Source organism: Saccopteryx bilineata, chromosome 1, assembly GCF_036850765.1.
Source record: "Saccopteryx bilineata isolate mSacBil1 chromosome 1, mSacBil1_pri_phased_curated, whole genome shotgun sequence".
NCBI lineage: Eukaryota > Metazoa > Chordata > Mammalia > Chiroptera > Emballonuridae > Saccopteryx > Saccopteryx bilineata.
The window spans coordinates 171961940-171974787 of record NC_089490.1 but is presented as its reverse complement, the minus strand read 5'-3'; the positions used below and the strand labels follow the sequence as shown (position 1 = coordinate 171974787).

The 12848-nt window shown below is 36.1% G+C and overlaps 1 protein-coding gene across 6 annotated transcripts in view; it reads right to left on the bottom strand.

Moving 5' to 3' along the window:
- Window positions 1–12848, bottom strand: part of GRIA2 (glutamate ionotropic receptor AMPA type subunit 2) — a 127973-nt gene that overhangs the window by 6711 nt on the left and 108414 nt on the right. For all 6 annotated transcript variants that reach the window (XM_066279798.1, XM_066279755.1, XM_066279762.1 and 3 more), the window contains exon 12: window positions 11967–12165. In XM_066279798.1, coding sequence (XP_066135895.1) covers window positions 11967–12165 — 199 coding nt within the window. The remainder of the gene's footprint in view (window positions 1–11966; window positions 12166–12848) is intronic.

The following is a 12848-nucleotide window of genomic DNA, read 5'->3' as shown; positions in this document are numbered from 1 at the left end:
ACACTGGCTGCATTTCTTCATTCTCTCTATCTGAACAGGGACTGCTATGTTGAGACAGCTCATGGACCCTGTCAGCGGTCTATGCTGTGAGAAGAATCAGATGTCTTTCCAAAAGATACTTTCACTCTAAATTATTAGTAATAATTCAATCACCCCATAACTTATCTAGACCATTCGTAAACATTTTTTTTTTTTTTGAGCCAGAGAGAGGAACAGATAGGGACAGACAGACAGGAAGGGAGAGAGATGAGAAGCATCAATTCTTTATTGAGGCATCTTAGTTGTTCATTGCTTGCTTTCTCATATGTGCCTTGACTGGGGGACTACAGCAGAGTGAGTGACTCCTAGCTCAAGCCAGCAACCTTGGGCTCAAGCTAGCGACCTTTTGGGCTCAAGCAAGCAACCATGGGGTCATGTCTATGATCCCACACTCAAGCCAGCGGCCACTTGCTTAAGCCAGATGAGCCAGTGCTCAAGCCATTGACCTTGGAGTTTCAAACCTGGGTCCTCTGCATCCCAGTCTGATGCTTTATCCACTGCACTACCACCTGATCAGGCAACATCATTCAAATTCTAAACAATGCCCTTTCTTGGGTTAACAGATTTGCAGTTCTGTTACTGACCCAATCGGACTTCCTCTCTGTTGTGACAGCACATCTGTAAAAGCAGGACCCAACTACAGCTAGCCAAGGAAGGCTGTGTTTTTTAAGTTTTACATGTTAAATCAAAGACAATATTCTTTCTTTCAGGAAGCATGATGAAGCTAATTTCCTCAAGATGACATGTTCTATCACATTTTGATGAGCAGATATGTGATTCCTTGACAAGAAGAGATAGATGATGGCTTTGTCAGGACAACACTCTTGGCTTCCTTGTGTTTCCTAAGGAGTTATGACTGAACAAGACTCTTCAATTTCCTTTCCATAGTTCAGTATTATTAATAGGCACATCAGTTTGACTACCATATCGCACAAAACAATGTGGAATTTTAAAAATGACTTAAAGAGAAAGTATGCCCATTGGCTAGAACTGCTGAGAAAACGTTCCATTTAAACTAAGCACATGTGATATGGTTACATCTAAGAAAGAGATAGCTTCCTTTTCTGTGAAATAAGCCAGTAGTCATTTTAATTAATTTTAGTTCTTTCTCATGTACAGGCATACATTTTTCTACCAGCTAAATAAGCCTTTTCCTCCTTAGGACAAAAATGACATTTTAAAGGAAATGGTTAGTATCCTTATGAAACACACTTAATCAAAGATTAGCAGGAAAGATAGTGTTGCATTGCAGATATTTTTTTTTTGCCACTTAGGATACTAATTCTTGTAGAGTTCACTGTCAAAAAATTGCATTTACCCTCCAATTTATAATAAATATCAAAATACCTTCTCACATGTCAGCAGAACAACTTATTTTTGCTAGAATGAGAGTTCTAAGTGATTTCCAAATATAAATGAGGTTCAAACGATATTGAAATACCATAAGTGACTTTATGGAACTGTTTTTAGAACTGTACTCCCCAATGTGATAATCTCTAGATTTTACTTTATACATGAATGAAGGTACTTTTCATGAAAATATCCCCCTTTTTTTCTAGAAATATTATACAACCTTTGAAGTGGTATAACCACTAACAAGAAGGCATCTCTGTGAGTAGAAGTTAACCTAAAGTCTTCTAAATATATATAAAGATTAGAGTGTCAAAATGTATATTCATGACCTCTATTTTATAGTCTATTTGGTTAACATTCTATAAAAATTTGTATTCAACACAAAAGATAATTGTCCTTCTTTTAGGAGCAAAAGTCAGAAAGATTACATGACTTGCTTAAGGTAGCACAGTTGTTAACCCCTGAAAGAACCAGGCATAAGGTCAGGATACCCGAACTTTCATTTCACATGAATGTACATTAAATCATAAGAATATACAGGCATAACATTTAGGTAAACAATATTCTGTTAAGAAGAAAAAGTCACTTGACAATCTTACAAAATTTAGAGAAATTCAGTTAGATATTTGTGTATAATTTATTGATAACTGAGGCTTAAATAAATTAGATTTGTTGCAGCATTTTAATCAACCGAAAGTACAACTAAGTTACATTTTAGAGTTCTTTTTGGCATTTTGAAATTATTTTCAATTGTGAAACCTATAGATTCAGGATAATACATATATTATTAATAGAATTATGTTCTGATAATTTGTTTAGACGATAATGTTTTTAAGGTTTAAAATATTAGGCTTTTCCTTGTGATTTCATTCCCTTATGAATTATATGATTATATCATTAATGAAATCTCTTACTAATCATATCTGTGTATTAACTATATGTGCATACATGCATATAATGTGCACACACATTGATAATGCATGGAGAAGAGCAGGTGATCCTCTATAATCACGTTTTTAAAATTTTTTGATAGGGTTAACCAATTGACCCATTAAAGGTCTACTGTGAACAGAGACTATCTCGAATACCATCAATGTATTTGACAAAATATCTCACCCTTGTGAATTACATGGAGAGTTGGAGTTAGTAGAATTAGGTGGGCTTATGCTTAAAAGAGCAATCACATCCATAGAATGTTGGTTATTATTTACTAACATGCAAATATGACTGATTCTTTAAATAGCCCCGTTGTGTTCAGCATTTCAGTCCATTTCGATGAGGCTATACATGGCAAATGTTTGAAAGTTACAAATATATTTTATGATAGATGAATCAATCAATATTTCAACTTTATGAGCTTGGACAATTAAGCCAAAAACCAAGGTGTAATTTAACAGGGATGAATGCAAAATCTTGTATACGGCTTCAATCCATTGCATATTCACAGAATAGATGACATGAGGCTTATTACAATTAATATTAAAATCAACCAGGTTTTCAGCAAACGACAACTTTAGGGCAAGCTATTAATATGGTGCAGTTACCACAGAAGCTAAAAACTTGAAGTTTTTAAACAGAATTCTAGAATTATAGAATCCAGATAGTTGAGTTGTAATTTCAAATACCTGGAGGACCAAGCAGGAAATGAGAGTGAGAGGAACAGATAGTAATGGGATAAGAGAGAATGGTGTGAACGTAGTAACAACAGAATACATTTTCTAGTTAAAGGCATATCTTTTTTCCTTTCCTTTTCTTTTTAAGTGTAAACACTGTGTTGCCTGAAGAATGTAAGTGTCCAGGTTGCAATTGGACTGAAGCCTGAATTTTCAGATACTGGTTAAGATCCTCTATAGGTAGACTCAGTCATACTCTATATGTAGAGAACATACATACTTCAAGAAGAACACTGGAAACCTACATTTAAAAAATATAGATTGTAATAAAGGGTATAAAATATAATTTAATAAAGAATAGTTAAGGTAATTCAGAATTTTTAGGTTATGTGATAAGAAACTTAAGGAAGAGATGATAATTGTTTTCATGTATTGGGTTCTTCTGACATATTAAAAAAATTACTAAGTCAGAACTCATATAAGTGGACTTACGCAGTATTTTCCTTCTATGGTGAGCTTATTGCATTTCAGATAATATCCTCAAGGTTCATCTGTGCTATAGCACATGACAGGTAAGACAGAAACCAAGCCATTGGGCAGCCTCCCTAGAAGCTAAAATATTAAACCCACACTCCCATTTTTCACTTCCCAGGCAGAAGCTAGGAGTTGAAAGTTTTCTCCCACTTGTTCCTCACTGAGCTAGAGGAGAGAGTCTATGACCAGTGTGTGTGTGCTAGTCCAAATCTTTGCCTTTGTTTCAGTGGTCTTCAAACTGGTGCCATTTCTTGCCAATGCTTTGATTCAGGCAAGACAGAAACCAGTTCCACAGGAAGCCACCCCCAAAAGTCAAAAGTTATTCACACAATCTAGTCTCCCTCTATCTCCAGAAAGAAGCCAGGAGCTGGGTGTTTCCTCCTACCATTCTGCGCTGCACTGGGGGAGGAACCGTGGTGAGTGTGTGCTGCCACGAATTTCCTACTGAGTCTGACATGGCTAGTATCACACTGGCGTGGCATGTAGGAGCCTCCTAACTTGGATTTCTCCAAATAAAATTGGTCAGTGATATGTTTTGGGTCAGGGTCTCTTTGCAGGAAGAAGAGCCTGGGTCTTCTTATTCCAACATCTTGCTGACATTTCCTCCTGGCTCTTTCTTTTCTTCTTTAAATGATCTATTTATTTATTTATTTTGTGGGAGAGAAAGAGATGAGAAGAATCAACTAATAGTTGCAGCACCTTAGTGGCTCATTGATTGCTTTCTCATATGTGCCTTGACCAAGGGATCCAGCTGAACCAGTGACCCCTTGCTCAAGACAGCAACCTTAGGCACAAGCCAGAAACCATGGGATTATTTCAATGATCCCACGCCCAAACCAATGACCCCACACTCAAGCTGGTGAGCCTGCACTCAACTGGATGAGCCAGGGACATTGGGGTTTCGAACCTAGGACCTTAGTGTCCCAGGTCGACACTCTATCCACTGGTCAGGCTTTAAATGAAATCTTATATATCATTTTTTGGGGAAGACTTTGACATTATTTGGAATTGCCAATGCTATGTTATTCCTAAAAGCTCATTTCTATGTGAAAATAAGCATCCGCCTATGCTAGCAGCTTATTCCTGATGGTTATTCAATAGGAGCTAGGGCATACATGCTGGAAACATGAATTGTAAATTACTATATAAAATTTTTTTATTCATTTTAGATATAGAGGGAGTGAGAGTGAGTGAGAGAGAGAAAGGGAGGAGGAGCAGAAAGAATCAACTCCTGTATGTGCCTTGACCAGACAAGTGCAGGGTTTTGAACTGGCGACCTCAGCATTCCAGGTCAACGCTTTATCCACTGTGCCACCATAGGTCAGACAATTACTTTTTAGTATTAAATTTTCCTTCAAATATTATCTAGTTAAAGAATTCTCAAAACTTTATTTATGATATTTCTATTTAGTCCAGATTTTAATTCCATTATATTTAAATGATTGCACAATTCTATTTCTCTTCTCCGCAGAGCTCTGGGACTGTGTTTATTACCATGGCAACTAGTGTGAGACATCCAAAGAGCCAGCAGGAATGATTCTCTTACATAAACACAAAAACAAAGTGAACTGATCACTAAATCATCTGAAGCCCCTGTACAGGTTTATACTAAAATTGACCTCTGAGGCATCTACACAGGAGTGTTAGTAGAGTTTAAAGATGAGAGACTGATTCCAAATTATTTCTCCATTTTTTGAACTTTTTCTGCTAGAACATTGGCCTCATGATCTGATGACAGTGTGAAAAGGCACATTTTCTTTTCTACTTGGGTGATACAGGAAGGCCTTCTGTAATCTGATTAGAGTCAAGTGACTTATCCAGTGGATAATGTAAGCTCCCATCTTCCCTCCATTCTGCAAGGGTGGTCTCTGAATGAAGTGACTGATGGAGAGCACAGTTACGTTTGGTGAGTGTGACCGTGGAAAGAGGAGAATGACCACACTAGCATGTTTACCTGGTGACCACGTTGTGTCATGGTCATAATACAGCAAATAGGCAAAAAAGGAAGGGCAGCTTTCATTATCTTTCCATAGCACTCTGGCCACGGAAACCATCATTCAATATGGTCTCTCATATATGTATTTCTATCTCCATGAATTTTGGAACTACTGAATGAACTGCAAGGTCTCTAAGCTAAATGCTGCTTTTTAAAGGAAACATTGGCAAAGTCTTCTGAAATTTCAACCATTCCTGCCCTGTTAAACCAGCTACGTTTAGCTGATAGAACACAGGCTTTTCCCCAAACAACTTAGGCAGAATGTGTCTTTAAAGTCTTTAAGAATTCAGTACTGTCCTCAGAAGTTTTGTGGAATAGTGAGAAAAATTAATATGTCAGAGGAAGGAAAACTGCCACCCAGAGAGGAAATGATTCCAGTGTGTCCTGGACCATCTAGCTAAGCCTCGGCATGCCGAGTTGTCAGCTACACAGATTGTTATGCAATAACCAAACTCCCAAACACTAAAGAAGAAAAATCTGTAGCAGATATGACTAAACATGCCAGGAGTGACTTACAACACTTCCGTGTAGTGTTATTTGTTGCTAATGTATTTACATTCAGCATTTATTTAGTACCCAGTATTTTAGAAAGCATTTAAGAGGTTATGCTCGAATGAAAGGTCCATAAAGGGTCTGACGTTACTAAATTATATGTGTGTTTGTATCTACATAATATTTGAAAGATACAAAATATATGTACATAAGTATTCATATATAGAAATTTAGAAGTATATATACATATAATGATACATACAAAACTAGAAGTATATCTACATATTTCTGTCCACATAGATATATATGATATATAGGGAACTATGATAGAGAAATCATCAGCTATACCAGAAATAATGGATAAAGTATGGAGAACTAACATAAATGACTAAAAATCTGTTCAATAGAATATCAGTAAAGAAAGTATGCTGTACTATTTCTGATCATAAGCAATAAATGGAACAAAATGTAACTTTAATGAAATAGCATTTAATGTAGTTTTATAGGAAAGCTGTTCTATAATGGTTTACTTTTATTTGTCATTATTTTTCAATCAATGTTTTCATATCTAAATATAAATAGCAGTATCTTACACCACAGAGGGAGTTGAAAAAAGTTGCTGCTTTTAAAAGTATAATCTAAAGTATTGTGACTCTTTGGCAATTTTAATTATGATATAGTAAATCTTATGTATGATCATAAATTATATATATCATATATATGATGTATATGTATGTATGGAAAATTTAAAACTATTCCTTTAACTAAAGAGCAATACTGCATCAATACTATTTCTGTCATTTATACTATTTGTAAAAATCTGTGATTCTGGGTAACAACACTATAGTTTAATAGGTTACTGTCAGACCACATTTACCTTCTGAAAATGGAAGAATTCATCTCATTAAATAAGAAGGGGAATACCCCTATTTTGACAATGATTTAGAATCACTTCCTTCCAAAGTCAGCATAGCTAAAGTCAATCACTTATTCAGAGGATACCCACTGTCCTCCAGCCTCCCAGAGAAAAGAGCAGAGGAAATAAATGATTGCAGCATGAAGGGTTTGGGAGAGGCAGAAAGAAGTACTTTCTTCTCTAAGTTAATAATTGAGCTTCCTGGATTCATAGGCCAATGATAAGCTTATATATATAGAAGGTGTTTCCTTTCCCTCAAATCTAAGTTTCTGTAAGAGCACAATGAAGATAAGACCTCTGAAATTATTTTCTACTCAGACTCGCCTCAGATCTGTCCTCTTTTATTGAAAAGAGGAATTATCAAACTGTGAAAGTCTAAAAATAGTGCTTTATAATTGAAAGCCTAATTCTTTCTTAATTATAGGTATGCTACAGTGCACTATATAATTAGGGACAATCAGCCATTCCAAAGTGAGTCAGGCTTTCTCATTCACTCCATACAGGATGGATCTGTGTTCCGTAGCAGAAAGCCCTGGAACATGCAGATGTAGTCTTCCTCCTCACACCTCCTGGTGGTTACAAGTATGTCCTCCACTTACCTGCTCTCAATCAGAACAAAGTAAATATTTATTTCATTCTCATGTTTGTTTTACTGATTATCACTGATGGAACATACAGCTTTTAAGTTAAAAGTTTTAAACTTAAGTTGTCACTCTAAAACTAGTGCACATTCACTGAATTCACTAAAGCAATATTAATATAACATAGTTAATTATTAAATTATTTAACCAAAATTTGAAAATACTTTAAGCTAAAATTGAGTAACTAACCTCACCATAAGGCCAAACAAAACACTATAAACAGAATGAAATATTCATTTTGCAATTTGGTATAAGTAAAGTGCTTTCATTCCTGCCAGAAAATACAGTGTGTCCGTAAAGTCATGGTGCACTTTTGACTGGTCATAGGAAAGCAGAAAAAGATGATAGAAATGTGAAATCTGCACCAAATAAAAGGAAAACCCTCCAAGTTTCTGTAGGATGATGTGGCAGCATGTGCACATGTGCAAATGATGACGTAACACCGTATATACAGAGGAGCAGCCCACGGCCATGCCAGTTGAGATGTGGACAGTACAGAGGAAAGTTCAGTGTGTTCTGTGGTTCGCTAAATTTGAATCCATGACCAAAGTGCAACGTGAATATCGGCGCGTTTATAACGAAGTGCCACCACGTAGGAATAACATTACTCGGTGGGATAAGCAGTTGAAGGAAACCGGCAGTTTGGTAGAGAAACCCCGTTCTGGTAGGCCATCAGTCAGTGACAAGTCTGTAGAGGTATACGGGATAGCTACCTAAGGAGCCCTTAAAAATCTGTGCATGAGCCCACATCGAACTGCACTGAATAGGTATGAAACTGGGAGAGTTTTCCTTTTATTTGGTGCAGATTTCACATTTCTATCGTCTTTTGTTGCTTTCCTGTGACCGTTCAAAAGTGCACCATGACTTTACGGACACACTGTATATACTTTTAGGAAACATTAGTTAATATTGAGACAAAAAACTCGAAATTCAGTATTCTATTTTTAAAACTGGCCATGTAATCTCTAAATGGTCTTACAAATATTTTTATTTTATTACTGGTTATATATCTTTAAAATTTAGCAAATGGCCCAAATTCTCAAATTAATTTCTCCAATAGCTAAATCCAAATCTTTTGCTGTGATAAAAACAGAAATTTGGCTTGATAAACTCTGTGAAAGTAGAAAAATTTAAATAATAAATAAATACATAATAAATAATAAAAATAAATAAATAAAATCCCTAGTCATACATAGCATAAGAAGGAAAAGAAATCTAGCAATAAAGCCAAAATGAGCCATATTAGGAAATATAAGATAATTGTTAGAACTTTAAATATTAGCAAGTGGTAAATCATGATAAAAAGCTTTTTTCTTCCACATGTAATTAGCTGTCTTGAGTTGGAAAGTAAGCATAGCAGATGGCCAGAGGACAAAGAGTACAATAATACATGTCTTCAGTCTGGCCTCAGCCCAATCCATCTTATATCCTTTCCTGGAAGACTGGGCACTGTGATAATCAATCTGCCAGCTTTCACCCTGTCTTGCTGAATCCACCGTACAGGAGCCCCAAACTGCCTAGAGCTAAAAGGACAGTCCAGAGGGAGGATGGCCCAAGATGTGTGGTGAATGTTAATGTTAGGAAGAGAGAAGCAAGGCCCATTTCCTTTGCAACACTTTTCTTTTTTCTTTTTTTTTTATTCTTGGGAGTCAAAAGCAAAATTTAGACTGTCCTCGCTATTATCATCACAGTACCCAATTACCAAACATGGATACAGTTAACAAAATTATTCAGAATTATTCATAATTTAGCAACATGGCTTATTTAATCCAATTTCAAAAAACAAGCCCTTTGTGTACATAATTTTCCAAATCATGACCATGTTATATTATTCCAGTGGAGGACTTAACACGGCAAGCTCCTATTCTCATTAGTGATGGGTACTGTTATGTTGGCTTCCCTTTATTGTAAACAGAAGAGTGTGGCTTTGGGGTACTTTTGGGCCCATCTGCTTCTTTCTGTATGAAAGGAGAAGCTGACTACAATGTTATCACTGAGACATAGCCACAGTTGACATGACAGTTCCTTTTGAAGGTGTGTTGGCAGGATCAGGGAAGCTCTGCCTGAACCTCTACCGTGCTAATTCTCCAACATTACCTAAGTAAAGAAAACAGAGTATGGGGCAGCAAAATAATTTCAGAGGCCTGCCCGGTCAAGGAAAAATAATATATGAAAAGGACTCTTTAGAATTAAGAGATCTCTGCGCACTTAATAGCTACCTGAATTTGGATAAATCCTCGAATGTATTAATGCATAACATAAGAAAAAGAATTATTGTCCTGTTAGACAGAAATGTTCTGAGCTTCAAAGAGATAATGCATGAGAAATTGCTTTGGGAAGGTATACTAATAAAAGTTCCTGGTTTACCTAATTGTATAACATCCCTACTCTGGGGAAGGTAAGCTCCACAACACACACACACACACACACACACACACACACACACACACACAGTGTAGCAGCATTCTTGGCCCACAGTCATTTAGCCTTCTCATCTTGTCTGCTAGAGAATTTGAATATCTTGGCCTCTTGGTAACTGTGGCATTTCAATGACTGACTGAATTAAGGTGTACTGAAGAGCTCTGGGACCTTGAATGTGCCATAGTTGAGAGTGGTTGGTACTACTGTTGTCCAAACAAGCTAATGTCAGTAACTCTCAACAGGTTTATACTCTCCTGGGAGAGAACGGCTAGAAACAGTTAAGATTACTTTAATCATATAAGTAGTGCTAAATAAACCGTAATATAACAGGCTATTGTCTCATTCATAGATCTCATTTACTTCAAGAGAGAGGAATACTAGTAAACTATATAAATAAAATAAAATCTAGCTCTTTTGGAATGCAAATAAAAATACTTCAAATTGCCCTGGCTGGTTGGCTCATTGGAGCAAAGCTGGCCTGGGCGCTGAGGATGGCTTTGTGGCCTCTGCCTCAGGTGCTAGAATGGCTCTGGTTGAAAAAGGGTGATGCCCCAGATAGGCAGAGCATCGCCCCCTGGTGGGCATGCCGGGTGGATCCTGGTCGGGCACATGCGGGAATCTGTCTGACTGTCCCCCCCCAACCCGTTTCGAGCTTCAGAAAAATACAAAAAATAAAAAATTAAAAAATGCTTCAAATTGCATTTCTAATTAAGAACTATGTACTATTTTAATTTATTTTAATAGATACACTGTTATGATCAAGTTAAGGAGCTATGTTATATTAATGGTATTTAAACACATTACATATATTGTCAGAAATGAGAGGAAATTGTCATGAGTAGGAAATCTATATTACAGCATTTATACATAAAACTGCATTAAAGTTACAGTAGCTTCTGACAGATTGACCACACTGCGGCACATAACTTGCAATGTCTACTGAAAGCATTAAGCTTCTGTACTCCCCACATATCCAGGTTATTACCTCTCATCAGCTGCGACTGCCTCCACCTGCTTTTTCTCCCAACATATCTTCAGTCCAACTGAAGTTAATTTGAAAAAAACAGACCAGAGGCCAGTGTAGGATGAGACAGTCTCCAAATTATAATCTACTACTTCAACTGAAAATTAAATTCCTAATCCCAATTCTGAAGTAAACTGGCACAGATCACAAACAAGCTCAGATACATTTAAAGATATCTGTGGTTTACCAGAGATCATCATATGTCATTTACACTGGCTTATGACCTAAGTTTATTAGCTGTTTTTAAACATTTTAATAGAATGAGTTCATATATAGAGGTGATAGTATAATAAAATAAAATTACACCAGTATCAGGTTATTGGGTTTGTCCTATATAAAGAGATCATAAGGCCACCAATATATTTAAAATTTAAATATGTTAGTATATTTTTGCTACACATTTAAAACAGTTGAAGTTCTTTGTTAGCCTTTTTTTTTTTCGGAGGGTTTAACAGAAAATTCAGAATTTTCACTTATAAACATATTCTGTCTCCTGACATAGAATTAACATAACTTATTGGAGTTTTAAACTGTAAGCTATGTACGATAAATGACAGTCATACTTATTTAAAATCAAACAAAAAACAACTCCTTTTTGTTTTAAAAATAATACCAATCTATACTTAACTGTACCTTGTTTCAATTTTGTTCCAAAAGTACAATCAAATTTTATGAAACTAAGATTTCATTGCAATGTTGTGTTTTTCTCCAAAGGAGTGAGGAATCCAAAAATAGATAGAGGTGGGACTAAGGACAGGGATGGGGAAGGAAAGGGTTAGAGACAAGGTCAAGAATGGAAACAGAGTTAGAGAGAGAGACAGAGGTTACTATCACAAAGCACCTTTGTATAGACCATGGGAGGAGGCCAAAAGGGACAAAGTGTAAATAGGTTAACTTTTAAGAACAAAAGCAGAAATTACAAAGCAGAATCTCTTACCCTGAAAAACTCTTTAGTGGAGCCAGAGTCTAATGTCCCATAAGCAATTTCTGTTTGCTTAGAAAGATCCTCAGCACTTTCGATGGGAGACACCATCCTCTCTACAGTCAGGAAGGCAGCTAAGTTAGCCGTGTAGGAGGAGATTATGATCAGGGTAAAGAACCACCACACACCTCCAACAATGCGCCCAGAGAGGGATCTAATAACAAGTATGAAATGGATTTGTAAAGTGAAATGAATGACCTAATAAAGAAATCAAGTTAGCAGTATTATGCAAATATTGACATATAGAGGAATATTTATACTTTTCAATAGATCTGCTGTTAATGAAACTAGAAATTATTAAACATCCTGTGCAAGGAGTCCCGATTAGCTAGATTTGATGAGATAGCCAGAGGCAAAAACTTCAGATTCCTAAAATTCTTTTATAGTTATAATGCCCAAATTATTTACAGTATGACATTTCATAATAAAGCAATTTCAAGAAATGTGCAAAGAATCCATTCAGTGCTCATACTACTTTATCCACTCATAGCATCAGCAAACATTAGCAAGAGAATCTAAGATCACCAGCAATACTTAAAACAATGTCAACAAACAAAACCAAGTATTAAAAATAAAAAAATACCCCATAGATATAGTTTTAAACATTGAGGAAAACCTCCCTTTAATTCATCCAATGAAGTTCTAAAACCCACAAAAAGATCCCAAATTTTGTTTTCTGTGTGCAAAAGCATGGGCTTTTAGATACAGTGGATAGAAGATGGCAAAAAATGATACTATAAACAAAGGTATGGAACAAAATATAATTTTTAATGAATGAAAATCAGATGTGGCCCTGGCTAGTTGGCTCAGTGGTAGAGCATCGGTGCAGAGTGTGAA